Source organism: Hemibagrus wyckioides, linkage group LG10 (genome assembly GCF_019097595.1).
Source record: "Hemibagrus wyckioides isolate EC202008001 linkage group LG10, SWU_Hwy_1.0, whole genome shotgun sequence".
Taxonomy (NCBI): Eukaryota; Metazoa; Chordata; class Actinopteri; order Siluriformes; family Bagridae; genus Hemibagrus; species Hemibagrus wyckioides.
The window spans coordinates 9,899,527-9,920,685 of NC_080719.1; the positions used below are offsets into that span (position 1 = coordinate 9,899,527).

The 21,159-nt window shown below is 39.5% G+C and overlaps 1 protein-coding gene across 4 annotated transcripts in view; it reads left to right on the forward strand.

The window, feature by feature from the left end:
* Nucleotides 1–21,159, forward strand: part of arnt2 (aryl-hydrocarbon receptor nuclear translocator 2) — a 101,008-nt gene that overhangs the window by 62,455 nt on the left and 17,394 nt on the right. For all 4 annotated transcript variants that reach the window (XM_058400844.1, XM_058400845.1, XM_058400847.1 and 1 more), the window contains 2 exons: nt 16,526–16,601; nt 18,869–18,992. In XM_058400844.1, the coding sequence (XP_058256827.1) occupies nt 16,526–16,601; nt 18,869–18,992 (200 nt within the window). The remainder of the gene's footprint in view (nt 1–16,525; nt 16,602–18,868; nt 18,993–21,159) is intronic.

Here is a 21,159-nt window from a genome sequence, read left to right on the forward strand (position 1 = left end):
TAACACAAACCTAATCACTGTGCCTTCACTCAAATGATCTCTACCCATGGGTGGGGAAATAATGGCTGATTAATTCAGTGACTTGTGTTAGCTAATTTTCTTTTATTAATCTCTTTATTTGAAAAAAAAAGTATATAAAGTGTGTTGCCTTGCTTCCCTTCTCTGTTTTGATAACAACAGTGCAGGAGCATCATAAACATATTGTACACATGTAATGTTATATAAATAATATGGCTGGTGGTCCAGCGGCAGGATCCTGTGCTCTCTTTGCCACCGCCTGGGTTCGATTCTCGGGCAGGGCACTAACCCAGCCACTGAAGAGTTTACTCTCAGTGTCGGACCCAAGCCCGGATTAAATGGGAGCTTTGCGTCAGGAAGTGCATCCGTCATAAAACCTAAAATCAAAACATGTGGACCAAATGATCCGCTGTGGCGACCCCAAACAGGGGGAAGCCGAAAGAAGAAGAACAACACTATTATATAAATAATATACATAATATATGTTGTTGTTATATAAACTCAATTTTAGTCAAAACCAGATTTTGTTTTCCCCAGAATTAAGTCATGGCGATATTAGGCTAGTTTACCCACTCCATCATATATTTCGTATGCATGTATACTAGGAATTCTAGCATACATCACAACAGCCTATCATCACATCATTATAGCCGCGTGTTTGTCGTAGCCTCTGTCTCTTTACATTTCATTCACAGTACAAGGCTTTGTAGGTTCTGATTTCTGGCCCTTTTCTTTCTTTTCTTTTGTTATTCAACACCAGCCCGTCTAGTGTTCCCGTGATAATATCACTAGCGTAATATATTAGTAGCAAAAATGGCTGCTGCCATGAAAATCTGAATCTTCCTGCAATCAGATCAAATCAGCTGTGTTGGGAGTATTTTATTACCTTAAAGAAGCCAGAGCTAAAATTAAAGTTGATAGCAATCCTTCCATCTGGTCTCTCAGTGTTGGTTCTTTTTTTCTTTTTCTTTTTTTTCCGTGCTGAATAAGCACAGGAAATCTCTGGCTCATGTTTCCGTACCATGAGGTACGGAAGGATTCAATCTTTTGGCTTTCTTTTCACTTTTTGTTCATTTTCATAACCAGGACCTCCATCCTAAGATCATAAGCATAAAATGGATATACAAATTGTTTCAAACTATTGCAGCTGTTATAATAGCCTCTGGGAAGGCTTTCCATTAGATTTTGGAGCATAGTTGTAAGGATATGTGCTCTTGCCACCCCAAGAGCATTACTGAGGCCACGCACTGATGTTATATGAGGAGGCCTGGGGTTCAGGCAGTGTTCCAGTTTAACTCAAAGGTGTTCAGTGAGGTTGAGGTCAGGGATCTGTGCAGGACATTCTACTCCAGCCTTGGCAAACCATGTGTTCATGGAGCTTGCTTTGAGCACAAGTGCATTGTCATGCTGGAACAGGTTTGGGATTCTTTTTGAAGGGAAATTATAATGCTTCAGCTGACAGCGATGTTCTATAAGAATCACTTATTTTCAGGTGTCTGCATACTTTTGACTGTATAGTGTGATTGAGTTCTCTTTTGGTAAGTGGTGGTGTTTGCTTGCGGTGCTCACATCAGTTTGTTTCGCTTCTGCACCGATATGCTCAGCTGAACAACCAACCAAAAGAACTCAAATTCAGCTCTCTCTCTCACTATTTCCTATATAAGAACACAGTAGGAAGCTCATGAGCTCACACTGAGTGTGAATCGTAGCAGATCCATTTGCGGTGATGTCCAACTGATACGCTGATATACCAAAGCCATTCCTTTACTTAACTCTTTCAAACCAGAAGTGTAATCTCCATATGATCCTGCAAGGTTTCGACATAAACATTTACATTATATTGAATTACTTACGTTTCTTTGGCAGAGGTTTTTGTTAACGACTTGCAGCCATACAGGTATGCAGTCTAGGGTTAAAGGTCATGCTCAAAGACATAGCAGTGGCTTTCTGAGTAAGATTTAAGTTATTTTACTGCACAGTTTTTGAATGCAGAATCCTAACTCATATATTCATATTATGTATTTATGAAAACCAAAGGAAATCAATTTTTCTATATCGCTCCAGCATTGCCCTACCAAATATCACCTACACAGAAAAAGATGCTTAACAGGTCAAGAACTTCAGGTCAAGAGCCTCTGTTAATGTTTACATCAAGCATGAGAATGCACATAATGTATGATCTCAATAGCCTTGACGGTGCCCTGTGGTTGTTGTTGCTAGATGGGCTGATTTGAATTATTTCAGCAACCGCTGATTTCTTGGCATTTTCATGTTTAATATTCTCTAGAATTTGTACAGAATAGTGCAAAAGACAAAAAAAAAAACAGCGAAAGTATCACAGTGCAGCCAGTATCACTAAAGAACAGAGAGGGCACCAGAGAATGCCCAGGAAGGCTAGGGTATCTAAAATAACCACTCTTTCCAGCTGTGGTAAGCTCTGGGTCGTTGACCGGAAGATCAGGGGTTCAAGCCCCAGCACTGCCAAGTTGCCAATGTTGGGCCCTTGAGCAAGGCCCTCCCTTCTCCAGGGGCGCTGTATCATGGCTGACCCTGCGCTCTGACCCTAACCTCCAAGGCTGGGATATGTGAAGAAAGAATTTCACTGTGCTGTAATGTATATGTGACAATAAAGGATATTTCTAAAAAAACTTGTGCTCTGAAATGCTAGCACATTTATATTTAGCTTCTCCTGTTAAAATTGTTTGTGTGTAAACTAAAACTAGTATAACCTAGTTCACCCCCCCCCCCCCCATTTATTTTTCTTTCTTTATTTATTTTTAATTTTTACATTAGACTTGCACCTAAAAGTCTGCAGATATTTTATTTACCACTCTTGTGGATGCAGTTAACGGTTTTAGGCGCTATGACTCACTCTGTTTGATATATTGTGTATGTGTACTGGCAAAGACCAACACAGTCCTAGACTTGTGCAGTCAGGGGGAAAAATATGAACAATATTCACATTATTTATCCTCTCCTACCTCAGGCTTACTCTCTGATAATGAGAAATGGCTATAGCTCAGTGTCACGGAGCGAGAGGGCGTATGCACTCAGGTTTATACAGCTGCTGAGACTGCTTGCCAAGGTTTACAGGTTTAGCAGATATCCTGTAGAATTGCACCAAACTAGAGAAATTGCTAGTTAGGTGCTAATGGAGATTAATATAACACTTGTGTATATTCATTTGGCAGAGAGGTATATTGAATTAAAATAAAATTGTAATTGAGACATAATGTGATCCAAGCTGTGGGTTTTTGGGAAATGGTAGTTAAAAGGAATATAGAGAGCATTATTTCCCAAAACTAGCCTTGATTTAGATAGCCTTGATTAGCCAAGCCATATTTGGTTTCCGTTGTTTACGTTCTAGCGCTGGATTTATGAGCTCTTGAAACTTCTAACAGGTAATTGATGTTTTTGGATGATATCATCTGAAATCTTTCTTTATTTTTTTTTTTAAATATTTTAACCATATACAGTTATTCAGTAATGTCAGACAGACTGGATGATGTCATTTAGGACACTGTATGAATTGTAATTTATAAACATGAACAAATCTTCACCTTGTAGCTGATTAATGTGGGTTGTTTTCATTGCCTGTGACATACTTCAAAAGATTTGTGAGTATTTACATTGGGCGGTCGTCTAGATTTATAGCCGAGTTACGCAGGTGTGCTTGTAGATTTTCTGGCTGGTCTCTTCAGATTATTAAAACCACCTATGTGGTGTTCATACGTTTGAGGTTTCCAGATTTTCTTCAGGTGGAGGTATCAGAGTCAAGGTTTTTCAATCACAAGACTGCATCTCTCATAGTTTGACTGAGTTCTTGAAGGTCAGCTCTAGGCGATGCTATGGAATCTAACCCCTCTGATTTTAGGTGGGAGGTGGTAGCTCAGTGGTAAAGATATTGGTCAAAAGGTCATGAGTTCAAATTCCAGGATCACCAAGGTGCTACTATTCCGCCCTTGAGCAAGGCCCTTTACCCTCAACTGCTCAGCTGAACAAATGAGATTGATGCAAGTTGCTGTGGATAAGAGAGTCTAGAAACACAAAGCTCTCTATAGAGCGAAGAAGCGGATTTGTTTCATTTTGTTTTTTGAATGATATACACTATATGGCCAAATGTTTGTGGACACCTGACCATCACAATCATTTGTAGGCTTTCCTCAAACTGCTGCCACAAAAATAGAAACACACAATTGTATATAATATCTTTATATGATGTTCTTAAATGTGATATTTCAGTTTTTTTCACTGAAACAAAGGGGCCCAAACCTGTTCCAGCATCACAGTACCTCTATGCATAAAGCAAGTGGGCTCCATGAGCACATGGTTTGCCATAGTTGGAGTGAAAGAACTCACAGCCCTGACATCAACTCCACTGAACACCTTTGGGATAAACGGGAACCACCGACTATGTTCCAGGCCTCCATGCCTAACATCACACCTGACAACACTAATGATCTTGATCAGCAAAAATCCCTAGAGCCATGCTGCAGAATCTCAGGAAAGTGGAGGTTAGAAAAACCAAAGTTTTCATAGTGCCCCTTAGAGCCAACCTTCAAGATCTGAAACAGATGCAGTCTTGTGAGCCAGAGGATGGCTAAGGAGGCACCATTTTCAGCACACTATCAATACCTGAACTCTGGGGATTGTCTTCTAGAAAGTATTCATCTGATATTTGTGTCTCAGGCTCTAATGCTCTGCAAGATTCTGTTACCAAGTTTGACAGATACGCCATAAAATAAATCAGTAAACCAAATCATTATATAAACATATCACATCTGATTTCATACCGTCCTGCACTTCAGGCCAGTATTATCTGTGATGCATCACGGTCAATAATCACTGCAGCATAAAGCTCTTTTGTAGGACAGAAGATCAGTTTGCTGTGTTGCAGCTGACACTGCAGAGAGGAATGTGAAAAGAGATAGGGTCCTGCCATGGAATTCTCAGCTAACATGAGAACTTGGTGTTTTTCCTAATGCCTTTTTATTTGTTTTGGGTTCATTTTTAGGTATGCGTATTATGGGAGGGGTGATATTGAATTTGATTAGAGGAATTTCCTGGACTGGAATAGCAGAGAGACAATAAATTAATATGGGAAAATATGTACAGGTCTATAAACAGTATCCACAATAGTCATTTTAGCTGTACACCAGATATGATTCTTGATGATTGTTGTAAATAGAAAGTGTGTGTAAGTGTGTAGCTCTGGCTAAATTAAGTTTAGAAAAAAAGCAATGAAATCATGCACTGTTGAGAAACATAATATTTTTAAGTAAACTATACATAATAATTTTTTTTTTAAAATCAGATTGACCACATATTCCTTTTTTCCATTGCTGGTATTTATATACATGTGCAATATCTTTGGAATGGCGGTTAACTGTTGAGTGTGTGTGTTTGTGAGAGTACAGTGGAGTAGGGGGTACTGGGTACTGTTTCATTGTGGAATCTGATGGTTGATGGAACGAATGATCCTCCCAGATGCCTCGAGGCATGTGACTGGATGAATCTGAATCTGAGCTCAGCATAGAGTGGAGGATTATCTATGAAAGCTTTCATCACCACATCACTGATTATTTTCTTATAACACCACTGCCCACTGTAGCTTTTTATTCTTTACATAACATTTTTGCAAGCCTTGCCAGAAAGAATCGGTATAACAAATGGGCGGGAGGTAGAATTTCCTAGCCACATTTGAGTGGCACATACACTCTAAGAAGGATTATGTCCAAGAGTGTTTTTTTTTTTCTTTGCACTTGTTGAACCCACAGAGAATGATGCAACTGCTTTATAATAAGCACAAAAGTTTATTACATAAAGTATGTGACTTGAAAATAATGATGAATCCACATAATTTGCTTTGAAAATATTTGAAAATCCCTTCGGTCAAATTATCTTGAGCATTTGTTCTACCTTCCTGATGTTCAGAAAGAGGATATGTCTCAAAGCACTGCATACTTTGATACTTTGTACTTTGATCTGGTTGGAAAGGGGAAAAAAAACCCCAACAAAACGAAAGAAGCCAGAATGCATAGCTCTCAGCCAGCAGCATGAAGGGCTTCTTAAATGGCTTTTGGTTTTGTGGTGGGCGTAAGAGATGAAATGGAAGTGTGTAAGAGATGATGTTTCAGCTGTATGTGGGCAGGAAGGCGTCTTGGCGGCTCAGTATAACAGCGGAGACGCCGCTGTTTCGGTTTAGGCCGTGCAAAAGATGGAGCTGCGATCCTGCTGAGCGTCTTAGCGTTACAGCAGCATCACACTGAGACCTGCTTACTGTCTCCCAGCGTGGCACTGATGCTCCCACACACACATACAGGTGTACACACTGTTCTCCACTTGGCTCTTTGTCTCCGAGGTCCATTCAGATCAGTTTCAATTGGAGTCAGCTTTGTCAATGAGATGTATTAGTTGTCGTACTGTCAGAGAGTAGCAAGTAAAGCTTGGAAGTTTGGCATGATTTTAGACGCAATTGCAAAGCAAATCCATTTGAATTTTAATCCCATTTCTGTACATGTAGAGAGTGTACTCTCCTCTAGCATCGTGATGCAGCAAATGGTGTAAGGAGTGCATCTTGGAGATATGCAGATGCTCCTGGGGAATATGGTAATCAACACCCACGAGTGATTGATGTAGTGCAACATGATTGACATGGTGCTGAAAGACAGGTTCTTGCAGCAACTTTATGAACTAAAACTTATCGAGGACTTCCCTTGCCGAAAGTTCACACCAGCATGCTAACACATTTCAGATATTTGCCGCATCGTCGCCTAAACTTCACAGACGAGTACGAAATAACAACAGGGTGATGCAGCCTAACAGGAAGTGGAATACTTTCCAATAACAGAACACCCCCAGAATGTTTTATAGCTCATATACCATAGCAATTTGTCATGTCATTCAGTATGTGTTGTATATTTATAGTTATGTTTAATGCTTTTTGGCCTTCTCTTAAGGCTTAACAAGACTTATGCAGTTTGTCATGCTACCGGAAAACCAGAACTCTCACATTCAGACTTTAACTGTTATACAAAGCACTGACACTGGAGACCCCTTCAGAATAATGGTAAGTGAAGAAAATGTGTCCCTGTGTACATTGTTACTACAGAAACAACCATGTATTCTAACATGCACTGATATAAACCTGTGATTTCCCTTCCTGCACATCTACTCTCCAAGCCATGCTATTTTAAAAAATTGAATCAGGAGTTCACCAGGGATATGAAAATGTTCTTTACGTTTGGCTAGCATCATTATTTTTTCTAGGAATGTGTGTAGTAATAGTGGCCAGCGGTGGTCAGGCAGTTAAAGTCTGAGCTGCTGAGTGGAAGATTAAAAGCTCTCTAGATGAAGGCAGCGATCTGCTCTGCTCTGTAGTTAGATCCAGTTTTGCTTCAGCTGTGCATCAGTTGGATAAAAAGCATTACAAAGAGTCGAGTTATATGACAGCTTTGCAGTGCACTGTACTGTATTTTGACTCATTTGTCAGTGTTTCCACCTCACTGTGCATCTCAATGCCATCGTTAGCTAGCTCAGGATACAGCTTTGATCTGAAATAAAGGGGCACCAGCTCTGCAGTTTCTGACTAAAATGATCCCCCGTCATCTGTGAAGTTTATCCAGACCAGAAGGCTCTACCACCAGTGTCACTGTAACTGATCAGAACATGTCCAATGAAAAACATTTAGTCACTACTATCAAGAAGAAGAAGTAAACAACGTCTGGTGAACTCTTTCCATGTGTTCGGGGCTGATGGGGTCATTAGGGTCAGAGGGCCATGTTTTTCCTCACTCTCTTCTTCTTTTCTTCATACATACCAATCATAAACACATATGGAACATTTTTAGGACATTCTATCAGGATATTGTGTCCTGCTCTCAGCTCAAGTCATTCCTCTCATGCAATCTTTTCTCACAGCATTGGTTAACTAGCATGACTGCATCAAGTGCAACATCCTTCAAAGCACAAAATAACATGATGTTAGCAAAGGTCTACACAACCTGCTGCTAATCAATCAGTCAAGAACTAAATAAATAAATAAATATAACAGCATCGACTACTACTGCTAATAATAATAATAATTGTTGTCAGTGTTGGTGACTAGTTGCTAATGCTTTAAATCTTTAACGGCAGGCTGAAATGAGTTTATTATGACAAACAAATCCAAATAGTAATGCAAAATCTTTATTAATTCAACACTAACACATGGCTGCAGATGCAGAACTCACAATCTGAGTACAATGTGTTGATCCATAGATTACAGTGGGAAGAGCAATAGCCCGGTATCTCAGAGCAAACAAAGTCTGTCACGCTGAGAGATACATTTTGAACACTTGAAAACAAGAGAGAGGTTGTGGGGATATGTGTCTCGTCAAACAAAGGAACTGTCATATGTTGCTTCTGCCCCCATCTGTTTCCATGACAATCCACTACTTCCCATCATGTGGTGGAATGTAGCACCGTATGATATTTGGGTCTGGCGTCATGCCAATCACCGTTCTTCGTCTCTCATCTCCAGAGCCCCTGTCCATCCAGACACCCACACACACACAGCGTTTTATGAGCTTCTATTTTCACGCTGAGATGAAAGCAGCCGCGCCTTATCCAAGTGATTTTTCATACCGTGAGATCACAGCAAGTTTTTTTTTTTGGACGTGAGGCTGCTCAGAGCTTGGGCTTCCTCTGGAAACTTGGATGTGCTTGTGTTTTTGCTCTCTCTGATTCATCCTTTCTTTCTCTCCCTGAGGTTCAAGTGGGGTTCAGTATGTTGGGTGCTATCCATGGCGGTCCACTTTCGTTCCAGGTGACCCAATGTCCTCTGCTTTTTTTTTTTTTTTTTCCCTCCCCTCCTGGCAAGTATCGCCTGTCCTCAGGGGTTCATGTTGGGTCCATGTCTGTCTTCGGGAGGAAATTTAAAAAGAGCACTTGCCATTATGTGGTTTTGGAAGTGCACCACTTTTTCCATCAATTCGGATACTTGAGTTTGTCATCAGGTGTTTAGATGTTCAGAGTTTCTGTACGTGGATTACAGATGTACTTTAAGAATTCATAGGCAGTCAATACGGCGTATCCAAATCTGTTCAAGCTGAAAAGCCATTAAAATTTTTTTTCATCCACTTGGACTTTTTCCGGATGAGCTTCCAGAATGTTCACGAGGAGACAGAGAGAGCGTTGTGGTGTTATGACTGGTTTATTGTTTTTGGATCATGTGCTGCACAAATGAAGTTTTTGGCTTAAGATAAAAAAGTCTTCTAATGCAGTTATATTTGTACACTTACTAATACAGAGATTTATTATATGCGTTTATGAGTAGATTTATGTAAATACATTGCTATAATTGACCTGGAAAATCAAAAGTTATTTCCATACTGAATTTATACTTTTCAGTGTTTTCTGTACTTTTGCTCCACAACAAACCACCATTTGTTTGTCTCTATGAATAAAATCATGCAGATAGCCACATTTATGTATTTGTTACCAGATTGTGTACAGAATTTTTCATTGAAGCCCGATCGATCGTGTGTGTGCCTGCCCTGGTGTGTAGTTACCATGATGAGGGGTTCTTCTGCAGGGTGTCTAGCATCAGTCAGTCTGAGATGACCGGGATCTCATATTCTTCTATGTAAGGCTGTTATGCACATTGTTTTATTGAAAGTTTGCCTCTGGCTGAGGTCATCAAAGGCCATAAAAACACTTACAGATTAAGTTTCAGTCACAATTCTGAGCAATTCCACCCAAATTTCTCCAGAACCAACGTGACCTTGGATCAAAACAAACATAGCAGACAAAACTTTCCTTGCTATTTGCGTGTGTTTTGCAGAGCTAAAATGAAAAGTTGTATATGGCTGAGCTGACAGTTCAGCATGGTTTATGAGTCAGATAACATACCAAGCACCATGTTGATGACTTCCATCAGTATTAATGACTTCCATTGAGCTTTCTGGTTATCTTTTTTCACTTTGGGCACCTAGATAGAAAAGATTACAGGATAGTGGATATAAAGCTTTTGGTTGGGATTAGAACAGATTAGGACAGGGGTTAAGACTTTTCAGCACTTTCGAACATGGGAAAATGTTTTGCTTTCCAGTTTCTCAGTAACATGGCAAGCATTTTCTTTGTCACGTTAACTTAGTGAGTGAGGGTGCTGCTACTGTTTAGCTGCTATAACATAAGCAATAACACAGACTTGTTTCACAGATGCATCCATAGTATTAAAGTGTGTTTTATTGCTAGATTTTTTTTTATTTTATTTTTTTTGTAGTGTTTGTAGATTAGCATTGCTGTGGAGTAAGCAACAACTGACTGCTATGGAAAATTAATCAACACCATTTAACCAAGATTTGAGAATGTGCCATGGTATAAGATTGGATTATACATATCCTGTATCACATGATAATCTAGAAAGATAATTCTTCATTTAGCAGATTACAGCAACTTACATTCGACACAGTGTTTGACTGAGCAGTTGATGGCTGGGCTCAACAATGGTATCTTGACAATTTTGGACACCAGCTTGGATTTGCTTGAATATTTGGAACTTTCACTCAACAGTCCAATAACATCACCACTGAGCCACCGAGTTGGTTTCTCTCCCTTGTCATCACAAGAGTTAGAATATATCCTGAAGCCATTTATTTTACGTCACTCTTGGACCATTGATGTGTTTCACACATAAACACACTGTTTGTTACACAATTTTTAGTCTGCAACCCTGCTGAGCAAAGCACAATCCGTATCCTACAGGGAGATTAACACTGAACCAGATTCACCTCTGGCACACTTACCTCCCTTTGGGCCACGTCCTATCACTGCTACTGTTAGCTGGACTGGGAGCCAGCACAATCCTGCCAACTGCAGATGATTTATTGTTATTAGACAGCTGAGGTTATAGATAAAACTGAGCCCCATGCTGGGTCTGCATAAGGAATCGGTATTCTGGCTCCTGCCCCAGTGTCATGGAAATCATAGCTAGCAGGAGAAAGCAGTCAGAAATCAGATTTGGGATACAGCTGGTCTGTTGCCTCCACGTGTCTGGCAACTATATTATCTGGACATATTAATTCAGAATCCAGAATGGATTATTGGAAAGGGATAATCAGATAGCGTAGGGAGTGCAAAAAATGCTGCTAACTTTTTGTTTGTTTGTTTTATTGAATTATTTCTATTTTAGAAATCTAATTTAATTGGAATGTCATCTGCAAAATGTGCAATTTTTGACGCACCTTTTAATTTTCTTTCTATTATGTATAGAAAGGGGATTGAAATTCGGGTTAATGAGAAACTTCATTTAAACTGCTATTGATAGGCTAGTTTGGAAGAAAGCAAGATATTTTTGTCGAATGCGTGTTGTTTCTGGTTGTGACCCTGTCCGAACAATGTAACATATGACCTACCTCCAAATTGGAAAGATAGTGCCACACCATTTTTAGTTCTCATGTGGAAAGGTGTTTGTTGGTTGAATCTGTGGAGGTTCTTGCCTGTGGATCAGATATATGAGTTGTGCTACAGTGGTCATGAGCCTGTTGTTTTGACGAAGAAAAGCAAGGAGGTGCTTGTGCTTGTGGAATCAATCATTATTATCGAGAGATGTGTCCATTTACCCCCTCATGTGGACTGTTATAGGATTTTTTTCCCTCCACAGTCACTATGATTAAAGTCCAGAGTTTTGTCACCTCTTCTGTGTTTGAAGAGCTGCAGGGGTCCCACAGAGCAGGTCTGATTCTCACTCTGTTTCCCCTTTCTCCAAAGACACACTGCTACAAAGAACCAGCTTGCACTTCCACCAATGGTAAGCATTCATTCTCAAAGATAAATTCCCATAGCTCCCATTCAGTTCATTGAGAGAGCCAGTTTGATGGATATTTCTTCCTAAGGCCAATGAGTGAGCAGAATGAGGTGAAATCTACACATGCTGAAATAAAGACAGTCAAGTAAATGGTTTCAGATGCTCAAGATAGAGTTCTGATGTTCATGGTGACAGAATGACAGAGCGATGTCTGCTTCTGCTGGGACCTTTCCACACTTTCTTCTGTGAATGATCCAGATTACCCGGATTCCTGAAAAAGACCTTCTCTTACTTCAGTGGATAATCTCACCTCAGTAATATAGGCTTGACAACAGCGACTATAATCCTAAAGACATTCCTGTTTTCATCCCAGGACTCTTATTTACAACAGGTTCATAGCGGACATCCTTTCAACATTCTTAGTAGTGTTTGACTTTATAATATACAGCTGTAGAAGAGTAATGGTTTATTATTGCTCTATCCATGTAACCCAAAAAAAGATGCATTCCCTTTTGAGTCTGTTTCCTCTCAAGGTTTCTTCCACATGTTGTCACTGGGAGATTTCACTTGCCATTACAGCTATACAAAAAAAAAAAAAACTGAAATGACGTCAGGGTGACCTCAAGACCCAGATTTCACCAGTTCTTGGTTTTTACAAAACTGCTGTTGGAACTGAAACGGTTTTGCCGGTCATGAACCAACTCTTTCTCAGAGAAAAATGTGGAATAGCTTCAAATCCAGCCCCTGCATTTTGTCAGTGGAAAAATTTGTCAGCTCACTGGTTCTGTGATTGGTAACTTGAAGGACCTGCTAACTGTATTTGATGGTCAGATTAACACAGGCCCTGATTTTAGAATCAGAACATCATCTTTATTGACTTTGAGCAGAATGGTTTTGAGGAAGTCCCAAGTTCAAGATCAAGTCATATTTATGGATGAAGCACTTTTCCTGTTTCGTGCACTCCAGAGTCACGTTAATGTCCGAAACATTTACGTTTATCATATAAAGGACTTACAATTGAAGCAGAACGCAGTTCAGATGTTGATCGGAACAGATCAGGGTTTACAGATCTTGCTTGAGGCTCAGTCGAAGTGCATTGGCAAGTTGCCAGTCTTCGAGAACAGGAGATGCATGCTTATACCACAGTGCTGTTGATTTCTCTGTGTAACAAGATGGCTTGGACAATACTTTGGCTTCAATACAAAAAACATGTGTGATTGTTTACACAGTGAAGTTTTTTTGTGAGGAGATTTTTTAATTTTCAGTGGCAACGCTTGATAGCAGTCACGGTTAAGACTCTTTCTTTAGGTTTGTGACCCTGAGGGCCGTGTGGATTCTCTGTAACGTGACTAGCTGCATTTTGTTTCCTTATTAATTAAGGGAAAAATTAGTTTCCTTTGAGCATTTATTTACTACTGCTGGTGTCAGCAGAGGGCATGCACTGTCCATCCAGGCATTCAGTTTTAATGAGAAAAGGTAATTGCCAAAAATTTTACAGATGATTTACTACATTATACATTTAACATTTTTCAGCATATATTCTAATATTTTTAAAGAGGAAAAAGTGTGGAAAATTTGGATGTTTGAAATATGTTAGGTGCTAGACTTTATTAGCAGGTTATCAGCACAAGCTAAGTGTACTATTGAAGTGCATACACCAGAGACATCACCTTTCAGTATATATCTCTAGTATATATCCCAAGACTAGTTGTCGTACATGTTAGTTTATTTACACTCACCAAGCACTTTATTAGGAACAGTACTGGGTAAGGCTTCCCTTTGCTCTCAAAACAGCCCAAATTCTTCATGCCATGGTTTCCACAAGATGTTGGAAACCATCTTCTGAGATTCTGGTCCATGTCGACATGATGCCTCAAGCAATTCCTGCCTATTTTTCAGGAGCACTTTTGTGCTGTGAATCTCCTTGTTCTACCACATCCCATATATTTTCTATTAGATTCAGACTGGTGACTGGGAAGCCCACTGAAGAACATTAAATGCTCGGTTCATGAAACCAGTTTCGAAATTTTGCTTTGTATCATGCTGGAAGTAGCCATTAGAAGATGGCAAATTTGTATCCATGAAGAGATGCACATGATCAGCATCAATACTCCGATGTATTTGAAATAAGAAAAATTCCACCTCCACCAGCCTGGATTGTTGACACAAGGCAGGTTGGGTCCACGGACTCATGTATTTGAACAATGTAACAACAATGCAAGATATTACAAGACCATCTTTGTTTAATGAGGAAATGTGCTTTGTTGGTAGACGTTGTGGAGGTTCTTGGCTGCTGATCCACTTAACAGAGTTGTGCTACAGTGGTCATGACCGTGTTGTATTGACAGAAAAAACAAGGCAATGCTTGTGCTTGTGGAATCAATCATTATTAGTGAGAGATGTGCCCATTTACCCCCTCATGTGGACTGTTATAGGATTTTTTTTCACTCACAGTCAGTATGATGAAAGTCCAGAGTTTTGTCACCTCTTCTGAGTTTGGAGAGCTACAGGGGTCCCACAGAGCAGGTCTAACTCTCACTCACATGTTGCCCCTTTCTATAAAGACACACTGCCAGTGGACTGCATTGGTGCTCAGTGATACAGTTTGTTAGCATTTGGAATATAGCGCCCATTCCGTATACTGAGATTGCTGGTCTTATGGATAATTAATTCCACACATGCTGTAATGATGATGGTCATGTAAATGATTTCAGGATGCTCAAGAGTTCAAATTGTTTATTTGATGTACAGTAAGTGCTAGGTTTTGTTTGCAGGTTATTAGTGCAAGTTAAGTGTACAGAGGCATCAATATACAGTATATACACAGATCAGGCATAACATTATGACCACCTGCTTAATATTGTGTTGTTCCCCCTTTTGCTGCTAAAACAGCCCTGACCCGTTGAGGCATGGACTCCACTAGATCCCTGAAGGTGTGCTGTGGTATCTGGCACCAAGATGTTAGCAGCAGATGGAGGCCCCACCGCAACTTACAGGACTTAAAGGATACACCCCACAAGAGCTGCGATTTTGGAGATGCTCTGATCAAATCGTCTAGCCATCACAATCTGGCCCTTGTCAAACTCGCTCAGATCCTTACGCTTGCCCTGCTTCTAACACATCAACTTTGAGGACAAAATGTTCCCTTGCTCCCTAATATATCCCATCCACTAACAGGTGCCATGACGAGGAGATAATCAATGTTATTCACGTCACCTGTCAGTGGTCATAATGTTATGCCGGTGTACCTCTATATTTATATATTATCTAACTAGTGAAACATAAATTACATAATGCACTGATAAGTGTGAAAATTGGCTACAAGAGGAATAAAACCCTGTCATTTGTGTCATATGTCTTATTTTATTACTTATTTATTGCATGTTTTGTCTAGTTTTGGCAAGTATTTGTGTTCTAGCGTTTACAAAGTAAACATATGTCTGTGTTTGGGTAAGAGTTTATTTATATAAAGCATGTGTTTTGTTGTTTTTTACATTGTTTTTGTACAAGTTCACAGTTCTTACGGTTGCTTATATCAGGTAATCCAGTGAGAATTGGAGTAGATTTTAATGAATACTATATATCAGAAGCTGACTGAAGCATTCTTTTCCTTTACCATAGAATGACACTTCAATCCAGAGTAGGTAAATTGTAGGGGAGGATACACTGGAACGGCGCTCTAGTACTATAATTTGACAAATGATCCCATAGTAAACGGTACCATGGAATAAAGGTGGTGATGATAATGATGGTTATATAATAGTTTCATACTTATTTATGGAGAAATGCTTTCATTTCAGAAGTGTAGAATATATTTATTGAGTCGAGGCTTTTGTGAACTGTGGGTCAAAGATCATTTAACTAATTCGTATTAAGGCAAAAAGCAGCAGAAGATCATGTTGAGGCTAAGAATAGGAGGAAAACTTGTTTCCTCAATAATTACAGTTTATATAATCAGATTTGACATTTTGAGTAGAAGTAGGATGTTATGTAAAGTATTTATTTTCTTTAACTTTGTCTTTTGTCATTTGTCAGCATGTATATACAGCACTGTGATGTCACATGGCATATTTAACAAACACTTCCACATGTTTTTATATATATTATTATGACCACCTGTTTAATATTATGTTGGTCCCCCTTTTGCTGCACTGACCCATCGAGGCATGGACTCCACTAGATCCCTGTAGGTGTACTGTGGTATCTGGCACCTTCTCTCCCCACGCGTGCATTACTGAGCCTTGGTCGCCCATGACCCTGTCACCGGTTCACCACTGTTCCTTCCTTGGACCACTTTTGATAGATACTGACCACTGCAGACTGGGAACACCCCACAAGGGCTGCAGTTTTGGAGATGCTCTGATCCAGTCGTCTAGCCATCACAATGACCTTGTTAAACTCGAATCCTTACGCTTGCCCATTTTTTCAGCTCAACTTTGAGGACAAAACGTTTACTTGATGCCTGATATATCCCACCCACTAACAGGTGCCATGATGAGGAGATAGTGTTATTCTCCTTGTTATTGATCAGTGTTATTCACTTCACCTGTCAGTGCTCATAATGTTATGCCTGATCGGTGTATGTATTTATTTTGTGTTGTGTGTAGAAACAACTTAGGATGCTGATGTTGTGGTGCAGCTGGATTTGTTTTGACTTTGTTGTGTGTGTGTGTGTGTGTGTGTGTGTGCGTGCGTGCATGTGCTTACTATCTTACTATAGGCAACTCCAGCAACAGCAGCAGGCGGAGCTGGAAGTTCACCAGAGAGACGGCCTGACAGCGTATGATCTCTCACAGGTACTCATGCACTTGTACACACACACACACACAACTCTTTACTCACAGTTTGATTAAATACATCACACATTAAATACACATTTTTTAACACGTACAAATTTTATTGCTCCAACAATATGGCAGGCAATAATTTGAAGGTTATGGGGCATGATAGACATGGCAGTAGGGTTTTTTTATTTCTCATACCAGCTTTACTTAGGTGATGTTTGTCTTTAAAATCTGTAAACCTCAGTCACAGCAGAATATATATTATTTTGGAGCCATCGCATTAATTGACTTATGATTTTTGTGCGTGTGTGTGTGTGTAGATTTATCTGCCTGGAAATTCTTGCATTATTCTGAAGCAAGATTAACCTCTGATGTTTGTAGGCCAGTCAAGAAAAGCTAATACAATGCTGCAGAATAATTAATCTCTTATATCTTAACATCATAACATTATAAGTTCCAGAAATATTTCCAGTTTCTCTGAGCCAAACCTCCTTGTGGAAGCCACCCACATGCTCTGTGCGTTCAGAGCGTGCTACTAAAGTTGCACGAGACACACGCTATGGAAGATCTGGTCTAATTTGAAACACACCGCTAGGATATAGCACTGAAATTGGGGCATAGCCGTGTAGTGAAGTAATGTGGCAGTAATCCGTTTTCGACATACGCGGCCTCCGGCATCTGTTTGATGCACGCTCCTAAGCGTTTGTACGTATTTCAAATTGTTTCAGGGCTCTCCCGGAGCTGTGTTTTTGCGCCGTAACCAGGTAACACTATCAGAAGGATTGTGCATGTTATGGCTTGCGGTGTGCCAATGCTAATTTTCAGCCCCTGATGCTACTTTGGATTATCAAAACCAGACTTTGTAAAAGCTGTAAATCCATACAGCTTTGTAATTCCTTGAGAAGCAACACCGTGTATAGTGACCCTGCTCTGTGTTTTAGCCACGCAAATCCTAGAAAGGATGTCGTGTCGTGTTGTTACAAGTTTGGAAGAAAATAAGCTCATACCTGTAGAGAATTCTTGTGCAGCATTTAAGGATTTACTATATTTTTTCCAGTGATTTTGCTTGGTCACACACATACACTTTGAAAAAGGAGAAGACTGTAAAACACATTCATCGTAGTTCATACACTGAGGTATTTCCAAAACTAATCCAATCCAGGTGATTTCCAGGTGTACAGGTGTATCTGAGTTTGCCTGCGGTCATGGAAGCTGCACTGTAAACACTTTCGAGAAACAACTCAACTATGCCATCTCTATCTGCCTCATTTCTCCCTGGGTTTGATAGGATTTCCATGCCTACTTAGAGGGGAAAAAAAGGACACTTATACACAGCTTCTTAAAGTCTAACAACATGGCTGCTATTGCTGAGCACTTTGTGATATTTAAAAGCTTATGTTGTAATTGTACGGCGTAATAGGTTTTACTCGAATTAAAGTTTACAACTAAACAGACAGATTGCAGACACAAAAACTGGCACATAAGCATGACTAAAACATGGCTAATAATGGCAAACTTTAATAGGAAGAGAGTGGTCAAACTGACCAACCATGTTAGCACGAGACGGTGTTTACATTTTTCAGTTCAGTGACTAGCCCATGTCTTACAAAGACTTATACTTTAAAAGGTTAATTTCTCACACACAACACCAGTATACAGAAGTTTAACAGATTGCTAGCTACAAGGTTCAGAATCTAAAGTAATGCTGCAAAGTGTACAAAAGGTCACATACACGCTGAAGCTGAGACTAGGGTCCAAAAGTCTTGAGATATTTTAAGCAGTTATTGAAATGCAGTGCAAATGAGCTGTTTGAGAAATCCTGGTGTGAAGCCAAAATCTAGATATCCTGTTCGTTCATTTTTTATTTCTTTTTTTTAAATATAGGTAAGGAGAAACAGGGCACATTGTCGGGCTGGTGTGATGAGACCTGATGATGAATTTGAAGAGTTTTATTGGGTTTATACCACAGCAATTTGTAACGCTAACAGCATAATACATTTATAATTTGTCGTTTTTATACATACAGCAAATATAGTTGTATTTAATGTCACTTATAAGAGCTGTACCTTTTATAACAGCTATTCACTCTGAGGCCTAGATAACAAGACAATCAATACATTTAATAAACAAAATAGATAGATAGAAAAACATAGCTTGTCCTGTATCCACAGAACCATAAATTGCGTAGTGTACATGTACACAGGTAACATGCTATACAGTTGTGCTTTTGTTTGGCTGTGTATGAGGTTTGTGTTTGTGTTTTCTTTGCTTGTACGTAGGTGCCAGTGGGCAATGTGTCGGGCAGCGTACACGAAGCAGGAAAGAGCATTGACAAAACGGAGACGCTCTTCTCTCAGGAGAGAGATCCACGTTTCAGTGACATGTACACAGGCATCTCTGGCTGTACGTACCAAAAATCTACTGTTTTTCTTCCTACACATGCTGTTTGTAATTCTGGTAAAGCAAAGTGCCCTAGGGTGTGTTACAAAACGTGGCCCGAGCGTCGTTTCTACCGTCTCAGACATTGGGAGGTTCTTAAAGTGGTCTCATAATGAGGAGTCTTTCTCTGTATGTATTTTCTCTCCCCTGTGCTGCAAGGTCTTTCTCCTCCATTGTTCTGATCTTTACACTTTTGAAGTTTTACTGAGGATCCAAGAACGAGCCATGCAGGTTATTTGAATCCTTACGTAGCATCTGAGAGAGCAAGAATGCACAAGAACAGATTTATGCAATATAAGAAAGACATGTAACAGAGAGAAGTGTAAAACTCTGTGTCTTTTCTTCAACCATAGACAAGGTCATTATTTTGCATAGTAAATATGGTGAGTCCTGCTAGGAAGTACTTTAGAGAACTACCTTTTTTTTCCCCTCAAAACAAATAAATTCAATACAGATCATGAGCACCCCAAAACAGGCATAAATTCTATTCTATTTTTTTGGCTTCTGGTACTAAGAACCTTGTGACAGCTTCCCGATCCAGCCATGTGAATGATTTCAGTATGTTGTTCCTTTGTCAAATGCATTCTCGCAGGCTGTGAAAAATTTTGGAAGAATTTTACTAAAAAAGTGTTAATTTCCCCTGTGTACAAAGACTGTATTTGGAAATTCTTCTACGTGACTAGATATTTTACAATTTTTTTTCCAGTTCTGTAAACTTTCTTTGCCCTGACCTTACTTAAGTTCACGCATTTAATCTAATTTTCTTTATCGTTCAAAATAATTTTCCATTTTTTGATGCTGTCAAGTAATGAGTGAGTCATCAGGAGTAAAGAGTGTTGTAATATCTCTCATGGTGCGATGTGAACACTAGGGTTTATAATAAGTTCATGTTATGCATGAATTGTGGTACAGTAATCCCCTGTTTACCGCAGGGGTTACGTTCCAAACCCACCCGCGATAAACAAAAAACCACGATACCCCCAAATGCTTTTTTTATTATTGTTTAAGCCGTAAATGACCCTCCCACACTCTTTAAACACAGACAGAAAACATTTGCAAGCATATAGCGAGATGAATTTGGGGTAAATTCATCGAAATATCACATTTATAGCGAGTACTGTATGTATGTATGTTCCTTGCCAGAAGCTTTTGAAAGTGCAGAGCGTTTGGGTGACATAATAGGGCTTGCAGAAAAAAACTTAAAAATACAGCGTACACAGAACAAAACCAAACACTCGGGACAGTGACATGCAAGGCACTGGGATGCTGGAGAATTCTGCTTCCCTTTCCCTAACTGTACGCATAGCCAGCAGCCAATCCAACCGTGATTAAATGAATGGGGCATTCCGATTGGCCAGAATCGTTCCTCCAGCTGTACTGTATTTAGATTTTCAGCATCCCCGCACCGCACTTTCCTAAACAACACTACATGTTCTTTATCTCTTGAGTAAATACGCTGAACGGAATTTTATATATTATTAACATTTTACTTCATTTTAATTAATGTTTGTAATTAATAATTATATTTTTATTAATAAATTACCTTATTCCAACATGAAAACAATTCACCTTAATGTTTGTGGATACCACGATATACCGGGAAAATCCGCAAAAAAATTAGTCATGTTCCAAATAAAAATCTGCGATATATCGGGACCGCGATATAGCGTGGGAATTACTGTATTACAAGTTGTCAAATCTGACATGTTAAACAAACACACAGGGGGTTTTAATGTGATTTAACTCTTAGCAAAGCATCGGGTAAGCTATAATACTGCATTTAGGTTCAAGGGTTCAACAGTGACAGAACCCCTAACCTTCTGATCATTAACCCAGAGCCTTAACCGTTGAACCAACGCTCCCGTAAATTGCTAACAAATACACATAAGAACATGGCATTGCTGGTCAGTTTTTGGCTAAGCAGTGCTGCATAATGCCAGCCTGCTTATCCAGATTGTCATCCTGGTTGTCTTTTTATCTCCTCCTCCTCCAGTGTGCCATCTTTCCTCCTTTAGTTTATAACGTGATCATTACTGTCTATGTAAAGTCATTCTCACTCATATCTTTCTAATAAATAAGACAGTTAAGGGATTTGGCCTTGGTTTCATTTTGGTTTTTCTCTGTATGCAAG